The 20278-nt window shown below is 31.4% G+C and overlaps 2 protein-coding genes across 5 annotated transcripts; both read right to left on the bottom strand.

The window, feature by feature from the left end:
- Nucleotides 1-1573: 1573 nt before the first annotated feature.
- LOC106667799 (casein kinase I) lies at nucleotides 1574-14443 on the bottom strand. 4 transcript variants are annotated; one of them, XM_014395994.2, is made up of 9 exons: nucleotides 13738-13960; nucleotides 13326-13469; nucleotides 13224-13259; nucleotides 6553-6659; nucleotides 5920-6285; nucleotides 5774-5852; nucleotides 5523-5597; nucleotides 5081-5441; nucleotides 1574-3265 (listed from the first exon to the last, which is right to left on the bottom strand). In XM_014395994.2, exons 1-9 carry the CDS (start codon nucleotides 13777-13779, stop codon nucleotides 3237-3239), a joined length of 1239 nt encoding a protein of 412 aa, XP_014251480.1. In that variant the 5' UTR covers nucleotides 13780-13960; the 3' UTR covers nucleotides 1574-3236. The 4 variants fall into 4 exon arrangements, with proteins under 4 accessions (XP_014251480.1, XP_014251472.1, XP_014251462.1 ...); XM_014395986.2 differs by lacking the exon at nucleotides 1574-3265 and adding an exon at nucleotides 4392-4523; XM_014395976.2 differs by lacking the exon at nucleotides 1574-3265 and adding an exon at nucleotides 14226-14443 and having other exon boundaries at nucleotides 4786-5441; nucleotides 13738-13995.
- LOC106667821 (isocitrate dehydrogenase [NAD] subunit beta, mitochondrial-like) lies at nucleotides 14127-18799 on the bottom strand. The gene is made up of 8 exons (XM_014396022.2): nucleotides 18670-18799; nucleotides 18543-18605; nucleotides 18384-18485; nucleotides 16027-16350; nucleotides 15801-15965; nucleotides 15517-15726; nucleotides 15298-15453; nucleotides 14127-15215 (listed from the first exon to the last, which is right to left on the bottom strand). Exons 1-8 carry the CDS (start codon nucleotides 18709-18711, stop codon nucleotides 15132-15134), a joined length of 1146 nt encoding a protein of 381 aa, XP_014251508.1. The 5' UTR covers nucleotides 18712-18799; the 3' UTR covers nucleotides 14127-15131.
- Nucleotides 18800-20278: the final 1479 nt, after the last annotated feature.

The raw sequence follows: 20278 nt of genomic DNA, 5'->3' as shown, positions 1-20278 counted from the left end.
GTGTCTTATTTATAATTATCAAAACTATATTGTTAAATAAAATGAACACAATCCAACCCAATCATATTCAGATAAAGTTGGTTTATGATTTCTAAAAATAAATAGGAAGCTTAGTCATCTCACATCATCTGCATATCTGGTTATCTATTAGCCGAATTTCATTTTGTTATCTTCAGTGGTTCTGTACAGTGTTGATTTATTTAAGCTCAAATCTGCACGTGCACACTTGTACAGAATTGGGCCTATCACTTCTCGCAATCCACCGGCAATTCTAGCCTTTGTGATTTACAACAAATTAACATAGGCATTGAGAATTGGTGTAGGCAGTCAGACCTCAGTGTGTCCAGCCACTGAGGTTGGTATCCAGAGGCTATCAACAGCTATGTCATTTCAGCCTCCAACTTAAAACGTCTCTGATTCACACATTAAACCTATTCTTTAATACATTTTTTCCTGTTTCCATGCCATTCACTCAGGGTGATGGAGCTCTCGATATTCCTCCGTCTCCCTCTACTCATATTATATAAATAATTTAATTGAGGTTGTTGGTGTACTCAATATTGCGCCATTGGCCCTCTCACACTACATTCACACTAATAAATACATTCATTCTCAACATAGGGTCATGAAATTATCAGCATTATATCAATAAAACTTGGGTTGTTTCCTTCAAAAATACCAAGATACTCGCTGCACTGCTCAAGCACAATTAAATACTGGGTGGCATTCCTACATGCTCTCTATATGGAGCCTAGAAATGACATTCTTAAATCATGTGGGCCACCTGGAGCAATCTTTCTCTACATGCTGAACACATACATTGGCCCAAAAGTAAGTGTCCATGTGTCAACCTTGCATAACTTATTCTCAATCGGATGATGATGACCCTTCTTCTAGAGTGAGATCCTTTAAGGGGCCAGTGGGTCTGTATATCCCTTTTTATATTCCTGTTTTGTTTATATTGAGTTAGAATTTTTTTTTTGTAACTACAGAGGACTTTGGTGCAATGTGCCTGACAGTTAAAACCACCAAAATTATGCAGCTAAATATAAGCTTCAAGCAAATGGCCTTCCCTTACACATTTCACATATATGATCTAGCTCGTACAAAACGTCAAATTAAATTTCAGAAAAATTTGCTGATGAATTTAAAAAAGAATATTAGTTTTATTTGTAATTGATTATATGAGGTATAAAAATGTAAACAATCATGTCTTAAAAAGGTGTAATCAGTCAAGTAAGAATCAGAAAAATAATACACAATGTAAAATTTATACAGTAACGCCTTATTCACAATTTAAAGAGCATCAATCTGTTTTTAATACACCTTGTTTATGAATTCATCCATTCGAAACTTCTTCTTTCCATACAAAACATTAATTTGAGAAAAAATAACAATTTTTCAATATTTATTAGCTCTTATAAATAAATTGTTTATGTACCCAAAAACCAAATACACTTACATATTTTTCTTAAAATAATTGTACAAAAATTAAAAGTTATATTAATTGTACAAGGATAACTGTGAAATAAATTAATGAGGAATTTGAAGGGGGAAAAAAAACAAAAAACAATTTAGTTTTGCCCGTCCCTCATATATTTGCTTCTTTTTTCTCAATTTTTGTGTACTCTTTTCCTTTCCAGTCACAAATTACAATACACAAAGAGATCTAAGGATTCCAGAAATGAATTTGGAAACTCCTATTTCCATCTATTCAAACAGGGATAATAGTTGCACAATAAAAATTAAATACAAGTTTTTTTGTTTACGTTTGTTTTATGTGCATGTGTACATCACACATACAAAAATGCACACATATACACCTAAGAAATGTTATTGTTAATTGTATTATTATGTATTCATAGCACATTATTAATATACAAATATTCATAGAACATTTAGATTTGATCAACTTCCAAATCCACTTCCCTCACTTTTTAAACATCTTTTAAAAACATTGACATTTTTTGTTTTAAAGATGGGGTTGTTATTTCAGAACAGAAAGCTTATTTTCTATATACGTAAATATCATAAAACTACATTTAATAAGTAAATTAAAAAAAAGAGAAACAAAAATAACTGGCTTAAAGTAAAAAAGGAAAGTAAATCTTAATCTATATATATTATGATAAAGCTACCAACAAACAGTGTTTTAGGAGAGTATTAGAGTGCAAGTGTAGATGAAACAGAGAGAATAAGCAAAATTAATACTATTTAAAAACACCATCTTATGGTTTTCATATAATTTTAAACAAAAATACCATCTTCTTTTGAAACATCAATCAACCCTACTTGAAATTATGAGTACAAACCATTCAAATACCATATTCATAAGTTAACAAAGCAAAATGTTAATTACACATTTTTCATAGGGGAGCAAATAACATTTTGAAATATAATAAAATTTGTGTTTAACTGTAAGAATGAAATAAACGAAGCTTGACGTAATATCACGTTTGTCAAGGATCAAGTAAATAAATAAAAAATAAAAGTCAATTATAAACTGATAAATTCATTTGCATAACCCACAGGTTTCTTACCATATTACTTTAATGCTATACATATTAGCCTTACATTTATATATTTTTTCTTTTAAGTTAACATCTAATTTTTTAACTATTTACATTAATTAATGAAGGCTTTATAAAAATGTTTGCCCTCTCCGTTCTTTTTTTTAAATACATTTTTATTTTTTTCCCTTTTTTGACACATTTTTTAACTTTAATTTTTTTTTAAATTTTGTTAAATTGGTATGGAAAAATGAACGCTATTTGACAAAAAACTACAATCTACAATTCTGTTTTAAATCTAAATAGACAAACCTTTTAATAATAATAATAATAATAATGTAATAATAAAAAATAATAATGAAAAGGAAGGTGAAGTAATTTTAATCCACAATTGAAGTTTTAGGCCTTTTCAAAGTGTATTTGCTATATGAATATAGTACTAAATGATTGTGTACATGGAATCAAAATTTGGCCAGTGGCAAAAGGGCAATTTTTCATACTGATATCTGAATTTTTGATTATTTTATTTTATTAATGTTATCCTTTTTAATTTGAAGTAGGTCCACTAGAAATTTTCCAGAAAACCGTATGAACCAACTGGTATTCCATACAACTGTAACATATCAATGGTTGCATTTGTCTCGCCAAACTTTATGGTACACCATAATCCTTTCTCAATCCTTTTCCTGTTGGGTACCAAGTGTGGTCGCTCTACGGCTGGTCTCTTCATAGTGCTCGCATCCCTTCACGTATTCCTGATGAGATAATATAAAACCATTGTAAAAACACATTTTAAAACAATATTTACACACAAAAATTTGCCTATTCTAAAAGAATTAACAAATTATCCTCTTTCAAATAAAAGTAAGGTTCAATGAACTCAATATAATGGAGAAATCTTGTAAAATTTCCTCATAAAAATTAGACACATGCACACGCAAAAAGACTATAAATTTGGAGATGTTAATGTCACAAAAATGACTCTGACCTTGCTTAGTCAGATCAACGATTTAAACATATACTGAGTCAGTCAATTCATACGTAATGTAATATGTAAACAGCGTAAATTATGTGGTAAAAGTTATGTTGGTTAGTTTTGTAATTTTTAAAAATTAGATCATACACACTGATCAAGGCAGTTATCAATTTTTAAATAATAATTTTATTTAGGAGTAAAAATAATTATTTAATTCATTTCAAGTTTTTTAGAAATATAAATTTATTAAAAAACACGCCTTTTGTTAATTTTAGTCTTTACATGCAAATAATATATTATGTAATAAACATTATTGTATAACACAATATTAGTTACTAAGCACAGTGCTGAGGAACTGTAAACACAATTATTGTTAAAGCTTAAAATATAAAACTTAGGTTTTATATTGCATTTCTAAAGTTTCATATAGCCCGCCCAATTTCCCATTAACCCCTTACTAAAAAAGGTTGAAAATCAGCAGAATAAATTAGTTTGAGGAATTATTTTCATTGTAATATTTAAAAACAACTTTGTAAAAGTTAAAGAGACACCCAATGTTAATGTATTTTCTTTTTTTAAATCAGGCAAACAAAAATCAAGGTTCATCGAATTCCATTAAAAAAAGTAAAAGATCGACATTTTAACATAGATGAAATAGAATAACTTTTAAAAACTGTGTTTTTAAATTCACATGTGTCAGAAAATAATAACAAAATTCAGAAAAAAAGTAGTTCACGTAAAAGGTCAAAAAAAAGCTACGATGGATGGTCTTTTGTCCGTGAGATTTCTGCAAGACTATCACTTTTGACCGAACTGATCGTATATGATGTTACTAATAAATAATTTCAAAGGCAGAGCTTTGGACTACATTCACGATTCCTTATTTAAGAAGAAAAACTAATTGAGACAGTTTGAAATTAATATTTAATTAGATTCTAATTAAGAGATTTTCTAATATATCGGGAATTTTTTCTTTGGATTCTTCGTTAAATGCAACGACTCTCTCCTGTGTAATGTAGTTCTCACATTTGCCTCACCTGTGGATGGGTAATTCTTCAATAATCAAAAATTATTTGTAAGAGGAAACTAAAATGAAAACTAAAAGCAAAAGAAGAAAAAAAAAATGAAGAGGAAATAGATTTCTTAGAGACTAAAGAAATCTAAATCCATTTGAATTTATGGTTATATGAATTTTATTCACAAAATTTTTTTTGCGAAACGTCTAAAATTGTTGGCATCAATTCAAAATTGGTTTAAAAATTGTGTTACATATTTGTTTATTTATAAAGTACAAAAAGCGAATTTTTACAAATTTTATTCAAATATAAATAACTTGTTTAGCTTTGAATAATAAACTCATTACTCAACTAGTGTTTAAACAAAAAAATAAACTAAGCAATAAAAATGAAATAACTTTTTGCCAAAACTTTTTTTTTTTTATTGTGAAATGTTTTAAACTTTAAGTATTTTTTCATTGTAAATTATGTTTTAATACAAGAAAACTCTTAAGTTAGAGTACTGTGATGGGAGGGGTGTCGCTTGCTGGTACTAGTAGGTTTTGTTTCGTTGAGCCATCGTATCACCGATCGCTCACCTGGAATCTGAAGACCCGACTGTGTTTGTTGCGGGGGCTGAGCTTGTGCACCTGCTCCTCCCGGCTGTGGTCCGGTGGCACCACCATTTCCTCCTGCCCCAGCTCCACCACCAGCTGTCACCCCCGCTCCGCCAGCACCAGCACTGCCAGAAGGAAGCAGGGATACGGCAGCGGGAGGTACCCCAGAGCTATGCTGATTCTTTTGTTTCAGCATTGTCCAGTCGAATGTATAATCGTATTGGTGGTTCAGCGTCCTAAACAGTATTCTAAACAACTGTCTAAGGTACATGTAATCGGGAGCCTCTTCAAATCTCAGCCCTCGGCAGTAATTTAGATACATGGAGAATTCAGCAGGGAAACCCTGTAAACACAAAAGAATGTTAATGTGTGATTTTTTTCATTTTGACATATGAAATTTAAAATTTTGAATTGCAAAACTTACTTTGCATAAAACTTCAACAGGTGTTGACATTTTCTTTTCACTTATTTTTTCGTATTTTTGTTTCTTTGTTGCAGCCTAAAAAATTAAGTTATATTGAAATTTATGTAGCATTAAACTAAGTAAACCACTTAAACACCATTTGACAATAAAACAAAAAATTGAAGTAATTTTTTTATAAATAATAATTTTGAACCTGTTTGGCCTTTATAAAACAACCTTTTTCACAATGTATAGATTATCATAATAATTACCTTAAGACCCTGCCACGGAAGGCTGCCTCTGTTGAAGTACATCATTACATAACCCAGTGATTCCATATCATCCCGACGGCTAAAATGAAATTTAAAAACACTCAATTAAGGACAAAATCAGAAAATTAACATTAACATAAATTTACCTTTGTTCGATACCGAGATGTGCATTAATGGAAGCGTACCTCGCGGTGCCTGTAAGGTTTTTATCTTCTCTATAACAGATGTGCGTTCGAGTTCTATTTTCCCTGAATTTTTTCGCAAGGCCGAAATCAATGAGGAACAGTTTATTGCAGTGACGACCTATGCCCATTAAAAAATTGTCTGGCTTAATGTCCCTATGAATGAAAGACCTCGAGTGAATGTATTCAATTCTGCCGATCATTTGGTCAGCCAACATGAGGACGGTTTTGATTGTGAACCGTCGCGAGCAGAAGTTGAACAGATCCTCCAAGGAAGGGCCTAACAGGTCCATAATTAAGACATTGTACTCTCTCTCTTGACCGTACCATCTAAAACAAATATTTTCACTCCAATACATGTCTACGTATAGGTTAGCAAAGTAGTAAAAATCACATAAAGGCATTAACAAAACAAAGTTTAACACTTTCTAGCTGCTGATATAGAGTATAGAATACAAACATATTCTAGTTTAAAAGTTTCTATACAAAAATGTATTGCTACTTTAAAATAAATATAATTTCATCTTATATCTAAAAACTAAACAAAATTCATAATTTGTGATCATTCCATCATTTGAACAATGACTTCAATTATACCTTATATGAGGAATTCCTATTCCTCCTTGAAGTACTTTGTAGAGTTTGCTTTCATAAAGCAGTTGAGGGTGTCTTGCACGAATTGGCTCTACTTTCACTGCGACCTCCTACAAAAGGGGAAAAAATCAAAATGTTATTTATTCCTGAAACAAACAAAACGCATTCCTTAAAGCTATACAAAATAAGCGCATTGAAAAAATTACCAACTCATATTTTGATTAAATTTTTATCAAAACGGCACTATATACTTTGTCCTAATGGTTAAAATAAATATATTTGTTTGAAATAATATCAATAACAGGGCATATTTTTCTTTATTACTTTTTATACTTCATCATTGATCAACCAACAAGTTTATTTATCACTATTGTTATGGTGTCAAGGTGATGAACCTGTAATGTCTTTGACTGTCTCGCCTGTTTGTTGGTACAGTTGAAATACTAAAATGCAATCTTCAGATTTCATTTTCATTTCATTCCTACCAGCAAGGGTAGGAAGATTGAAAAATTAAACTAAATAAATAAAATAATTTATGATATATAACTAATAAATTGACTAATATATATATTATATAGAACTAATATATATATTTATATATAAAAAATAACAATATATTAAATTTAATTTTTTGGAAAGTCATTTATGTTAATAGAAAATACTTATCTTTCTTTTCTAAATTTAACTTAACTTTAGATTAAACATCTGATAGAGCCACTAACTAAATTCAATGCACTATTATCAAATTCATTATTTATTTTAAAAGAATTTTGTATTATCAGTTACTGTTCTTTCATAACAAAACTACTATCAGGCATTTTGTTTACATACAGGAGAAACTTAGCTACTGATCTTACATTTATAAATTTCATATATAATACAGTATTAAGTGACATATAATAAAGAATTAATACTACAATTAACTTCTTCTTAAATATAATATTAAATCTTTTTTTACAATTCTGAGGTGAGTTAGATTTTAAGGCTTTCTTATGTACTGCAACCTAACTAAATCTATTGCAAATTTACTCTAATTTTTAGGCATAAATCATGGAAACACTTCATTATAGTAGGTCCAACATCGCACATTTCTTTAAGTTTCCTGAAGTGTCAGTTCTTTATTCTGATTCTGTTGATAAATTCAATAATTTTTCAAGTTCTACTTCCTCTTCTTATACAAGTTTATCAAAACTAGTTTATCTCATTCAGTCCCATCATATCCTGACAAATATCAATGTGACTTCATTACTTTTAAACATTGTGATGTGTTAAGCACTCTAACTAGCTTCGAATTAATGATATTTGATCATAACACTCTGAACACTTCTTTACTATCCTTATCCTTACAACTTCAAATCCTAACAGAATAAGCATAACAGAACACTGTTTTACTCTTTTATGATATAATCTAACATAGTACATCTAGATGCACTAACCTACAACAAAACAGGAAGAAGTGTTTTGGGATGTATAATGCAACAATAGAAGAAATTCAACCATTGAAATCAGGCATACTAATCAAATTTCTTGATGTACTAGGGCTCATCCGAGTGCTATAGGTTCAAAGGGTACAGTATATTTCTCACTCCGAATACTAAATCTACATCAACATACAGGGACTAAATTCGATTTCAAAGACCTTAGCTCAGAAAATAGGTGAAAGTGTCCCAGGGGTTTTGCAAAGGAGAAATTAGTTGTTTTTACCGACAGGAAACTCATTTTGACCAACTTTGTATTATTTATTATCATTATTATTTTTTATCTTATAATACAAGCTATTTACAATTTGTATTTTAAAGATTCATCACATTTAAACCATGAGATATTTTTTGACCAACTTCAGGACTGGCTGAGACAAGGAGTCTGTCAACAATTAGTCATTTCAAGATAGTGAAACTGTTGTATTTGATCAAAATTTTACGGAAAATGCAAGGGTGAGGATTTTCAGGAAGATACTCATTACCATACTTTGTGGTGTTGTTCTCGGAGGGGATTTTGCAATGTGAAAGTAAAAGGCGAGGTTCTTAATTCAGGTAAGGGAAAACAACAGGATGAAGATATACAAGTACAGTATGATGGAGTGATGTAAACAAATTTATAATTTTTTGCACATCCAAATGAAATTATTTTATTAAATTTGTAGTTTGGTCATATCCAATCTTGGTCTGCCTGATGTTGGTTTGATCTGTGAGATCCATTTCAGCATCTTCAGTTCTGGTTGATTTCTATGTCGTTTTTGAAGTACGGATTTTGATGATCAGAAACGATCAAACTACAAGTTCATCATCCTGTAAACTTCACGGATCTCACAATTTAATTGATAATAATTGTTAATTTATTTGATTCCCCTATTAAATTTATACTCTTTAGTGTTCTTACAACAGATCACACGTAAAGTCAAACTAATAAAAAATAAAATCGGATGAATTAGGCTATCAGGTTATAAAAGACAAATTTAGACAAAATGAAATTTAATCTTTCTGTCCACAATTGTTTGGTCTGTGGGAAATGTTTCGGCATCTTTAGTGTGTGGTTGAATTCTATGTCAAGTCTTTGATCACCCAAGTGTGTTCTGATGATCAGAAACGATCAAACTTCACGTTCATCATCCTTCAGACTTCATGGATCCCACAATTTAATTATCAAAATTGTTAATTTATTTCATTACCCCATATAATTTATACGCAAAAACTTCTTACAACAGATGTGTGAAGTTGAACATTATAAAAAAGAAAATCGGATGGAACAAGTGTGTAAACCCTGTACAATTAAACGTAACATTTTAAAAAAATATGGTTAATATGATATTCTATGGACAATGTATATTACATAAATACTATTTTTTATGTACATTAAAGGTTAGAAAGAGTCAGTGTCTTTATGAGCTTGCACTCCACAACCAATATTGGTCCTTATCACGTTAAGGAATATATTTACTGTACGTATAAATATTAACTGATAAATTTGTTTCGTTCTTAAAAAATAAATATGTTTATGTAAATATAACAGGGAAGGAGGGGTCAAGGAGATGTGGATGTTACAAGTGTAGTATATTGAATGATGTGAACAAATTAAAATGTTTACAGCTCCTCTTGACAAAATTATTTTATTTTTTGTAGTTTGGTCGTTTCCAATCTCGATCAGCCTGACCTTGCCGGTTTTGTCTGTGAGCGTTTTAGCATCTCAGTCCAGTGTCTGGTTGATTCCCTTCTCAAGTCTTTGATGGATCAAGTATGGATTTTGATGATCGGAAATGACCAAATTACAGGTTCTTACACCAAAAAAAAAAAAAAAATCGGATGAAACAGGCGTATCATGTTACAAAAGACAACTTTGGAGGGGAAAAAAAATATGGACCCAACAAGTACAACAGTGTCAGTTCAACAAGAGTTCACCGACTCACAGACCAACACCCAACATGAACTTTAAAACATCTTGTCGCTCCACACCCTATACAAAACAGGTTTAAAATTTAAAAAATGTAGTAAATATTATAAGCTCTTCTGTGGACAAAGTTAATATGTGAAACAAATCACAAAGTTAAAAGGAGTCGGCCACTTTAAGACCTTGTGCTCGACCAATATTGGTCAACATCATGTTATAAATATTTAATGATAAATTGTTTAGTTTTTAAAAAATAAATATTCAACATGTATATATATAATTAAAAAATTATTACAATGGGGAAATGAACATTGAAATTTCACCCTTTCTCTAAAATCTATTTTATAAAGTAAATTTTAATATTTTTGTTAATATTAAGCAAGAATAGCCAAAAGTCGTATTTTTTGTTGTGATTCCTCTACTTCAATTTAATTTCATTGTTAAAAAAGTGTCCGATTTCACCTTTAGGGCCGACTTATTGTACATATTGGACGTATCTATGTCGTGTCTACCGTCCAATAATTGAGGGGCAATTTTTTTTTATTGTATAAATAATTAATAATTATTTTTTTTAGTTATTTTGTTCGTTTAAAAGAGAGAGTAAAAGAGAACGTTGATGGTAATTGTTCGAGTCAAAATCTTTAAGATATTATTTCGGAAAGTGTTTCTTTATTAAAAATTCTGTCGAATGCGTTGAAAGAGAGAAAGAAGTTTTAAAAAACACGAGGTGGCCGACTGGGCGAGATGGGCCTTTTGAAAAGTAGGTCCCAGATTCTGGGGGTGAGGAAAAGAAAGTGCGTATTACAGCATTGTATGACTAATAAGTGTAAGGGAAAGAAAATTGCGCTGTGTTAATCAATAAAACATTTCTAGGTTAAATTAGGGCGAATTGTGTTGCCGAGACAAAAGCAGATGTTGTGTTGTGTAACAAAAAAATGATGAAATGTCGTTTCTAGAATATAAAATAAAAACTCACTTCTCCGTTGGCGATGTTGATGGCGAGATAAATATCACCGAAGGATCCGCTTCCGATCTTCTTCACAAGACGATATCTTCCACCGATGACAAAGTCTCCGGAGTACTGTTTCGACGTCAAAGACATTTCGTCCCAAAAGAAACTCGACACACAAAGAACCGTCCCGTTTTACAGCCCCGTTCCAATTATAAATTACAGTTTATATTTATATAAAAGAAAGAAAAGAAAAGAACCACAAACAAAATAAACACCGTGGAAACTTTATTTTCATTTATTTTAATTCACCATGTAAAAACAATTTTAAAAAGAAATCGATATTCTTGAGGAATTTTTAGAAGAACCCGATTATTAGACGAAAACGAGACGGGACGACATTTTAGCTAGGGGAAAATCCACTGCACACTGGATCCGTTAACTCACAATTCGCCTTTCGAAAGGGTTCCACTCGTCCTACCACCAGGAGAGTTATCGACGCACCCCTTTTACGCACATCCCGCCCAAAACGCAAAAAAGGAAATAAAACAATTTCTCTTCATCCCATTTTTTTTCCTTTGAAAGTTTATTTTTCAAACTTTTTTGAATTTTACTCTAATAAAACAACACTCATTTGTACATATATATACAAACCAAATTATTCTTTAGGTTTTTCAATGTTGTCAACAAATTTACAAAAACGAAGTCGAGAAAACCAAATTCTACTTATTACTCCAGTTAAAGAACATCTTTGTATATCTGAGCAGACTTTGAAATCCAATAATAATAAACAATAAACCAAAAGTGACATCTATTACAATAAAACACAACTGAAAAACTTAAAACTGTTTCCACTTTGTGGTTTCAATTTCTACAATATATGGGCAAAATACAATTAATCATTAATGTGGCTGGATATCATAGGATAAGGCAAAAAATAGACTTAATAACAATATAATCTATAAACTAGGTCAAAATTATTACAATTTTACCTTCCTAAAGAGAGAAGAAAATGGAATTTATATTAACATCATGTTAAAGATATTGTAAGGAGATTGTGAAATTGGATGGTTACAAACTATGAGAATGAACCATAAAAGCGACATATATTCCAATAAAACATTCTTGATAATAATCCATTTAATAATTATTTTATCTTTGTTTATTTGAGATTTTGAAATGGAAAAATAATACACTGCAAAAGTGACATCTATTCCAATAAAACCAGACTAGAAAATTTAAAATTGGTTGAACATTTCCACTTACTGTGGTTCCAACTTCTACAATATATGGACAAAAACCCTCATTAAAAAAGAAAGGAAAAAAAACTACGTTCAAATTATTACAATTTTACTTTCCTAATGAGAGAAAAATGGGATTTTTATTAACATGTTGCAGATTATTATAAGAAGATAGCAAATTTCATTCCAATAAAAACTGTTCCACTGTTTCCAAATTCTAGTTAATATTCCACTTAAAAAACATTTTATATTTGTATATATGAACAGATTTTGAAACCCAATAATAAACGTGACATATATTCCAAGGAAATATGACAAGAAAATTGTTAATTGTTTCAATATTTCCACTTTCTATGGTTCCAACTTGTTCAACATATAGACAAAATACAATTAACACCCATATAATCTATGAACTAGGTTCAAATTATTACAATTTTACCTTTTTAAAGAGAGAAGAAAATCGGATTTATATTACGCATTTATAAAAATGTAATAAACAACAAAATAACCCACACACTAATCACAGTATATTCATAAAAAAATAATCCAATACAATTATTCAAGTTTTGTTAATTGTTACATGCCCAAAATGTTCACTCTATCAATATTGACTATTTAGGAAACTTTATTAACTTAAAATCTAGCCTTAAAACCCAGTTCTTTTTTATTCAATAGGTAAAATACATACAGGCAAACATCTAAATGGTAAAATCTGTGTGACAGACAAAACCAATGGGAATATGCAAACCAGACTAATTGGAGACTTTCAAGCAGCTGTTGTTCAACATAAACCTTCAAAAAAAAAATTTTTTTTTTGCTTCAGGACACTTTAAACAAAAGTTCACTTCATATGAAAAATCCAGCACTCAACTGCCATCAGCATTATGATAATTAAACGAACATACTTCATCAATATATATTTTTTAGTGATTAAACTTATTATATTATAAATATTATATTCTTGTGCGATCATTATATTATATGCAATATCAAAACTATCAATCAGTGACATTTTAATATGCATTCAATTAAACTAATTGTAACTTTATACTGTACTCTAAAAAGTATTGCTGATTTTTTTATTATTATAACATACTTACTTGAATACCATTGATCGCTTTCCCGTTAAGTACACCCTTGAAAAATCATTTGTTAAAATAATTGCCTTTAGAACAATTAAATAATAATTCAAATTTGCTCACATCTTTTCCAACATTTGGAATTGCTTTCCCCGAGAATACTTGGCCAAAAGAGCCACTCCCGATTTTTTTTTCTAGTTTGTATATATATTTTGGGTTACCAAAAATCTTGTCTGGAATTGCATCCCTCTTTTCCGGTGAAGACAACTGAAAAACTGATATTTTTTAAAATCTGTTATGGTTTAAGTATTCAGTATTTAGGGATTACAGAAATATTTTCTAGACTCTTTCTGTATGTTTTAACAGAAACCTTTTCAAACTTGTTTAATTTTACTATAAAATATCCAATAAACTGAACCAGTTTTTTTAGTCCTATAAATATTCATAATTCATGTGTGTAGTGTGGATTTATTACTAACCAAATGTTTAATAGATGTATGTAGTATATATCTGATATGAAATAGTAATAGCATACCTTATTTCCAGTTTTGGGATATATAGGAGAACATTGAAACATCCTTGATGGTATGTCAGTAAGATTGTCGTCACCACTTACGTCTCTCCTTCTTGAAAAACTCTCAGAATATTGCTTCAGCCTTAACAAAATGAAAATTTGCGTACCATTGTTTTGCTATAAACATTTCTAGAAAAATGGGGTCTCATCACAGGAATTTTTGATAACTTCTTGCCAACTTCAGTTACACTCTTGCCGTGGGTTGGTCTGATGCAGTACCTGATAACGGTATTTTACTACATTTCATATAAACAAAATTTTCCAAATCTGAGCTAATGGAGAATATATGAAAGAGGTGGCGAACAAAAGAAAAACTAAAGTAAAGAAGAATAGTAACGAAAAAAACAAGGTTCACAATTAATGATTTTTAATTTTTAAACATCTGGGGAAAATTCAATGTTATTCTATTGTGTTATTTGACAAAGCTGTTTTTTAATCCAAATACATACCTGGTAACATGTAAAAGTTGTGAGTATTTACAATCCACAGGAATAGCATAATGTTTAATATTCTTCGTCTGTTACATTAATTAGTACTTAAAATAAGAATGTGCCTGTCTTCCTTTTTTTATTTCCCATGTTTCAAAACACATGAAACTTCTTTCAGTCACAAATACCAACTACTATCTAACATTACTGATAGATATTTTTAAAAGTATATCGCTTTGTCCTAAGCGATTAAATCAACTCACCTGATTTAGATCAGGTCAAAAATAATAAATATACAATCCAATGTATGTACAGCTCACGGAAATAGTTTTGTTTTGTTTTCTTGTTCAGAAACTATTACTATACAACCTTTCAAAACTGTTGATTATTTCAAATTAGTTTTCTGTGTCATATGATGTACGCTGAGCAAGATCGAAAAACGATACATCTAAATGTATTGAACAGATGTTTAGTAAAGGTTGTACAGCCTTTTATGCACATTTTCTCTAAATGTGTGACAAATATATGTTCTTTAAGAACAGATTTGAATTATTTCTTAACTATTTGCTTTTTTAATTTTAATAATTTACAGAGGAACGTTTATTATACTACAATTTTAAAAATTAACAATTTCAGAACACGTGTAACATATTAATATCAAATATTCTTTATATATTTAACCAAAACAATACTGAATTTCATTGGTAGTAGCTTATGTTCATATTTAAAATAAATACTCTAGAAATATTTAGTTTCACAGACAACAACAAACAAAATTCCCATTATTGTATTACTTAAACAGAAAAAAAAATTTCTATCATCAAATACTTCATTATTGACTAGTAAGGTCAGGTTTTTTAAATTAGTTGAGTAGTTTCTACCAAAAATAAATAAAAAATATTCGACAATATGTTGATATAATTTTTATTAGCAGGCATGTTGAAGGCTGTTTATTATTGCATAGACATATTCCTTTGTAGTTGACTGACCTCCAAGATCCTTAGTTTTCACCTAAAAGGTTAATATTGCTTATATAAGTAAAATATATTCATAAAGCTAAAAAAATAAAAATTAAAAAGAGACAAAAACATACTTTTCCATCAACATACACTTTAGCAATAGCAGCTCTTATCATATCACCATAATACTGTAGATTTGCATGTTGCAACATTTTAGCACCGCATAGCAACATTGCTGTAGGATTGGCGACATTTTTTCCAACAGCTTCTGAATAAGTGTGTTTTGCACCCTTGACAAATAATAACAGTGTCATGGTAAATTTGTAAGAACCTTATCTACATTTACAACTTACAGGTTCAAAAACAACACATTCAGCACTGTAAGATGCACCAGCTACAACTCCAGCTCCGCCAACGAGGCCTGAGGCAAGGTTATCAAGGATATTACCGTACAGATTAGGCATGACCATTACGTCAAACTGTTGTGGGTGAGACACCATCTGCATTGTGCAGTTATCAACTATCATTGTTTCAAACTTAATTTTTGGGTAAAGTTTCGCCATCTGACATAATATAAACAAATTGTTAAGAATAATCGTAAAAATTATCCACGAGTATACAAAATGTAGTATTGTACTTCATTACAGCTCTTGAGGAACAGGCCATCGCCCAATTTCATAATGTTGGCTTTATGTACAGCAGTCACTTTTTTCCTGTTATTTCTTGTGGCATAGTCAAAAGCGAATTTGGCAATCCTTTCTGATTTTGCTGCTGTCACGAGTTTCAAACATTCAACAACACCCTTAAAAAAGTAAATAAATACGATGTCAAATTCATATGTAAAAATATGATGAAAAAACTACCTTGACGCTTTCATGCTCTAGAGCAGAGTATTCCCCTTCGGTCTGCTCACGAATGATGACCGCATCTATATTCTGATGCCGGAGTTTTAATCCAGGCCAGCTCTTCACGTGCACAACATTGGCATAAAGGTCGAGGTTTCGCCTCAGCTTCATGTTCAGAGACTGGAGTTCACCTGTGAGGCTATAATCAGGCGTTGCTAAAATACCCTTGAGGCAGATCCCATTACGATTAATGGAAGCTGCGACATCTTCAATAGGAGCGCTCATACTCGCATGAACTTCGGAGAAAAAGAACTGCTCAAACTCGATTGGGGCACCTGCGGCCTAAAAATTATTATTATTTTAAGTTATTAAGATGAAATTTAAAAAATAAATTAAAAATAATTTGATTAAAACTAAGTTGTTTTTTTTTCCATTTTATTTTTTACATACTATAATGCAGAGTTTCTACAACTGTAGCATAATTAATTTATTGTTTAATACACTTGGAATAAAAATTGATCTACAAGTGACAATGAACCACTCATTAGTTTCTAGATGATGGTGTCATTGTACATGATATCTAGGTGATGTTGGGAATTGAACTCATGATTATGGTGCCTAATGTGTGGCAACAAAATATAAGCAAGATGAGGCAGGCACGCTAAATCACCACAAAATGGTGACAACCAAAACACATCTGACAGACCGAAACAGCAGGGATATGAAAACCAAAATTATTCAGAAACAACCAAGATACAAAACCTTATTGTGTTCATTCTGTTCATGAAAATATGTCTTTTCTCCAATCAACTTATTTTAAATAGCAATTCTCTGATTATATTTATTTAATTTTTATTTTACATTAAAAAACTGATCACTCATTTATATAACCCCAAATCATTCATACATCATCGTACATACATGTGTGCAAGAGTTGGGCCTATAAGTTCTCGCAATCCACCGGCAATCCCAGCTTTTGTAGTTTACAATCAACGGCAGGCCCCAAGAATCACCCACCCCAGATGGTGACAGTCTGGGATCAGATCTCAGACTTATCTGGTCCAGTAGCTGAAATTGGGCTCCAGGGGTTATCAATTTAGATTATTTCAGCCCCCAAAGCAAGAAGTCTCTAAATCCAAACCTATTTACACTCTCACTAACTCTTAAATAGATTCTTTATTATTTACATACAATTGGAGTACTTGATATTCCTCCATCATTCTTTGCACCTATTACATAACTAGTCTAATTGAGGGTCAGTGGGGTACTCAATATTCTGCCATCAGCCCTCTCGCACTACACAGGCATCCTAATATCTAAATTCGGCCTCAACATACTCAAAGAAACACAAGATGAGACATCCATATAGTATTATACCTAGTAAAACAGCCCTCTTTCCACTAAAAATTGGAACAGGGTAACTAGATATTCACTGCCGTGCTAAAAATCAATCACAATTCTTTCCTGCACACTCTCTATATGGAGCCAAGGTATGACATCCTTCAATTAAGTGGGACACATGAACAACCTTTCTCTACAACATGCTGGACACATACATGGGCTTTGGTCCAAAATTAAGTGTCTGAGTGTCAACCTCGCTGATCAATTCTTCATTGGACGAAGTTGACTCATCTTCTACAAGTCAGGTCCTCCGAGGGCTATAGACAGACAGTGCTTATGATAAGTAAGAGCTTGTCTGCTGATCTGGCTCATCAACGCTTCCACTTACTTTTAATTAGGTTTTTTATTGCATTTCTATCATCAGGGGGCCAGATGTCCCAGACTAAGCAATTTCAATACACTTATGAGGCTAAGTAAGTGTTAGGTGACAGTTTTCAAATGTATAGACAAAATGGCCAACTTGATTACTTAGCAACAAATAAGGAACATCCAACACGTGAATACGTCAAAGATATCATAGATGCTTGTTGGTGTTGTTTGTCATATCTTGGTGGTTGTTAGGAGGGACCCAACAATAGCTTGAAAGCCTTTTCATTTCCACGCCAAATCTATGTGTTTTGGGTATCCAGACTACCACCTTTTTGCAAAGATGCTCTAGTTCACGGTATCTTTTCAACAAGAGCAGAAGAGGGTTGGGAGAGGGCCTGTCATGAACAGCAGTACAGCTGAGGGAGGAGTTGCTGCTGAGTAGGTAAGCAGAGCCACTTTCATCTCGGATCACCTGACATGCCAAATCGCCTACAATTCCACCATGTAAAATAAATTAAAGTATATTTAGGTAGTGAAAGTCTATTTTGTCATTCAAGAAATTGAATACATTCTAAACATAAGGTAAATTAATTGGTACAATTTGCACAATCAAACTTCAAATAACACGTGTACCTGAAAAATTTAAATGTTATAATCATAAATACCTTGAAAACTTCCTGTACGCAGTACATGAGTTCCGGTCCGACACCGTCTCCTGGTATAAGTGTGCATTTTGTTATACCTTCCGGCCTTTTAGTTTTGGCTTTCTACGGGCAGGACAATATATAAATAAGTCCTATACCATTATAAATATTTATAATCACCTCTTCTAATACTGGTGATGAAATGAAATTTCTTGAAGATAAAATTGGAAGATTGGTAGAGATCTGAAATGTGTGCGAGGCAAATTGAGTCAAAGTCATTTTGGACATTTAACGCTTACAGACTTACACTTTGGAACAAAATCTGAACATTTTTCCTTAGCAGGGCCATTCCAACAGTTGTTTATTTTAGTTAAAATAATGATGTAGAACAAGGATCGAACACTAATGAAAATAAGGAGGTTTTCTCTCTAATCTGGTGTTGGTCCAGCAACAGCACTATCTATGAAATTTTGTTTAACCGCTATTTTTAAAAGTGCGAACATATAAATATAAATTCCAAGAGTTTAAATTCTTATTTCAAAACACAACTTTATTGTGGTATTGGATTTAATAGCCAGAATAATATTTTATGCTTTATTTCACTTAAAACTATTACACATAATGCCCATGGAATCAGACATAATTTTAATATCTTAAACTGTATAATAATATGAAAAATGAATATTTGTTGGTTTAAAATCAATTATACTTTAGAATATTAATTTTGCTAACTAATTTTAGTTATATTACGCGTTTTTCACAAAGTACTGTGTGGTTTTCCCATTGTATCATAATATCACTAAAGACCATAAGGAGAACTCTTAGGGACTAAAACCGAAAATGGCCTTTTTGGCTATACTTATACAGTAGTAATAAAACCCAAATTTCACTAATCTAGTGATGAAAGAAAACATGGTTATACAGACTATCGTCATTTCTATTCCTACAGAACTGATTAAATGCACTTGCAGCAAATAGTACATTACATTTGACGACTTCGGACCTCCATCTAGTAAACCAAAGCTCAACAAAATCAAGCTACCCAAACATTAGACAGCCCACAAAGACTGCCAAACCTATGTGTCACTGGGTCAATGAAAACAACCCTGTCAAATGAACTAAAAACACTGCTAAACATGCTTCCATTGCAAATGCAGAAATCGGATGGGGGCTAAACATTTCGGGCCTATAATAATTCCCCAAGAATAATTAATAAAATCAGACACCTTCTTACAAATAGGGACTGACTACATGATCCCAGAAACCCTCTTTACAACAAACTATAGTCTCAACAGGCAACAAAGGAGAAGGAGAAATCAGATACATTGTATGGTATTGATCTAAACTAAACGGAGGAACTGTATCATGCATTTTTTGTACAGGCCCAAAATATGAGTAATCAAACTAATTAGGAAAGTACACCTCTGTTTTTCTTAACTGAAATACATGCTAGCTATCAAAGCTTATGCCTTAGGAAGATGTTACACTGAAAAAAAATCCTCAAAAGATCAGATAGCCAAGCAGCCAATAAAGGACTAACATGAAAAAAAATCATCCAAAATATCCAAAAACTGGGAAAACGCAACACCCTGATGATATCTTGGGTGCCAGGAAACAGGCATTTTGGGTAACGAAATAGATTGGTAAGAGTAGGATCAGTAGGACTGTATAGAAGACCTTGGGAAGACAAATATATAATCCTCCATCTACAAATGGTTCAAAAAAAGAAATGGATAAACTCTGAGGGATTAGACATGTAAGCTTGTGTTAAAAGAATCCTCACCAAAACTGGCAAACTTATTGCTACACTGAGAACGAGCTAAACTCAACAGTAATAGTTCTACATATGGTACTGTTACCTGAGACAACCTTACATATCATGGGTATATTCAATAATGACCCCATTCGTAGGTTAT

Source organism: Cimex lectularius, unplaced genomic scaffold, assembly GCF_000648675.2.
Source record: "Cimex lectularius strain Harlan isolate CLEC.00 unplaced genomic scaffold, Clec_2.1 scaffold209, whole genome shotgun sequence".
NCBI classification, from domain to species: Eukaryota; Metazoa; Arthropoda; class Insecta; order Hemiptera; family Cimicidae; genus Cimex; species Cimex lectularius.
The sequence above is the reverse complement of the archived record's forward strand: the minus strand, read 5'-3'. Positions and strand labels throughout refer to the sequence as shown.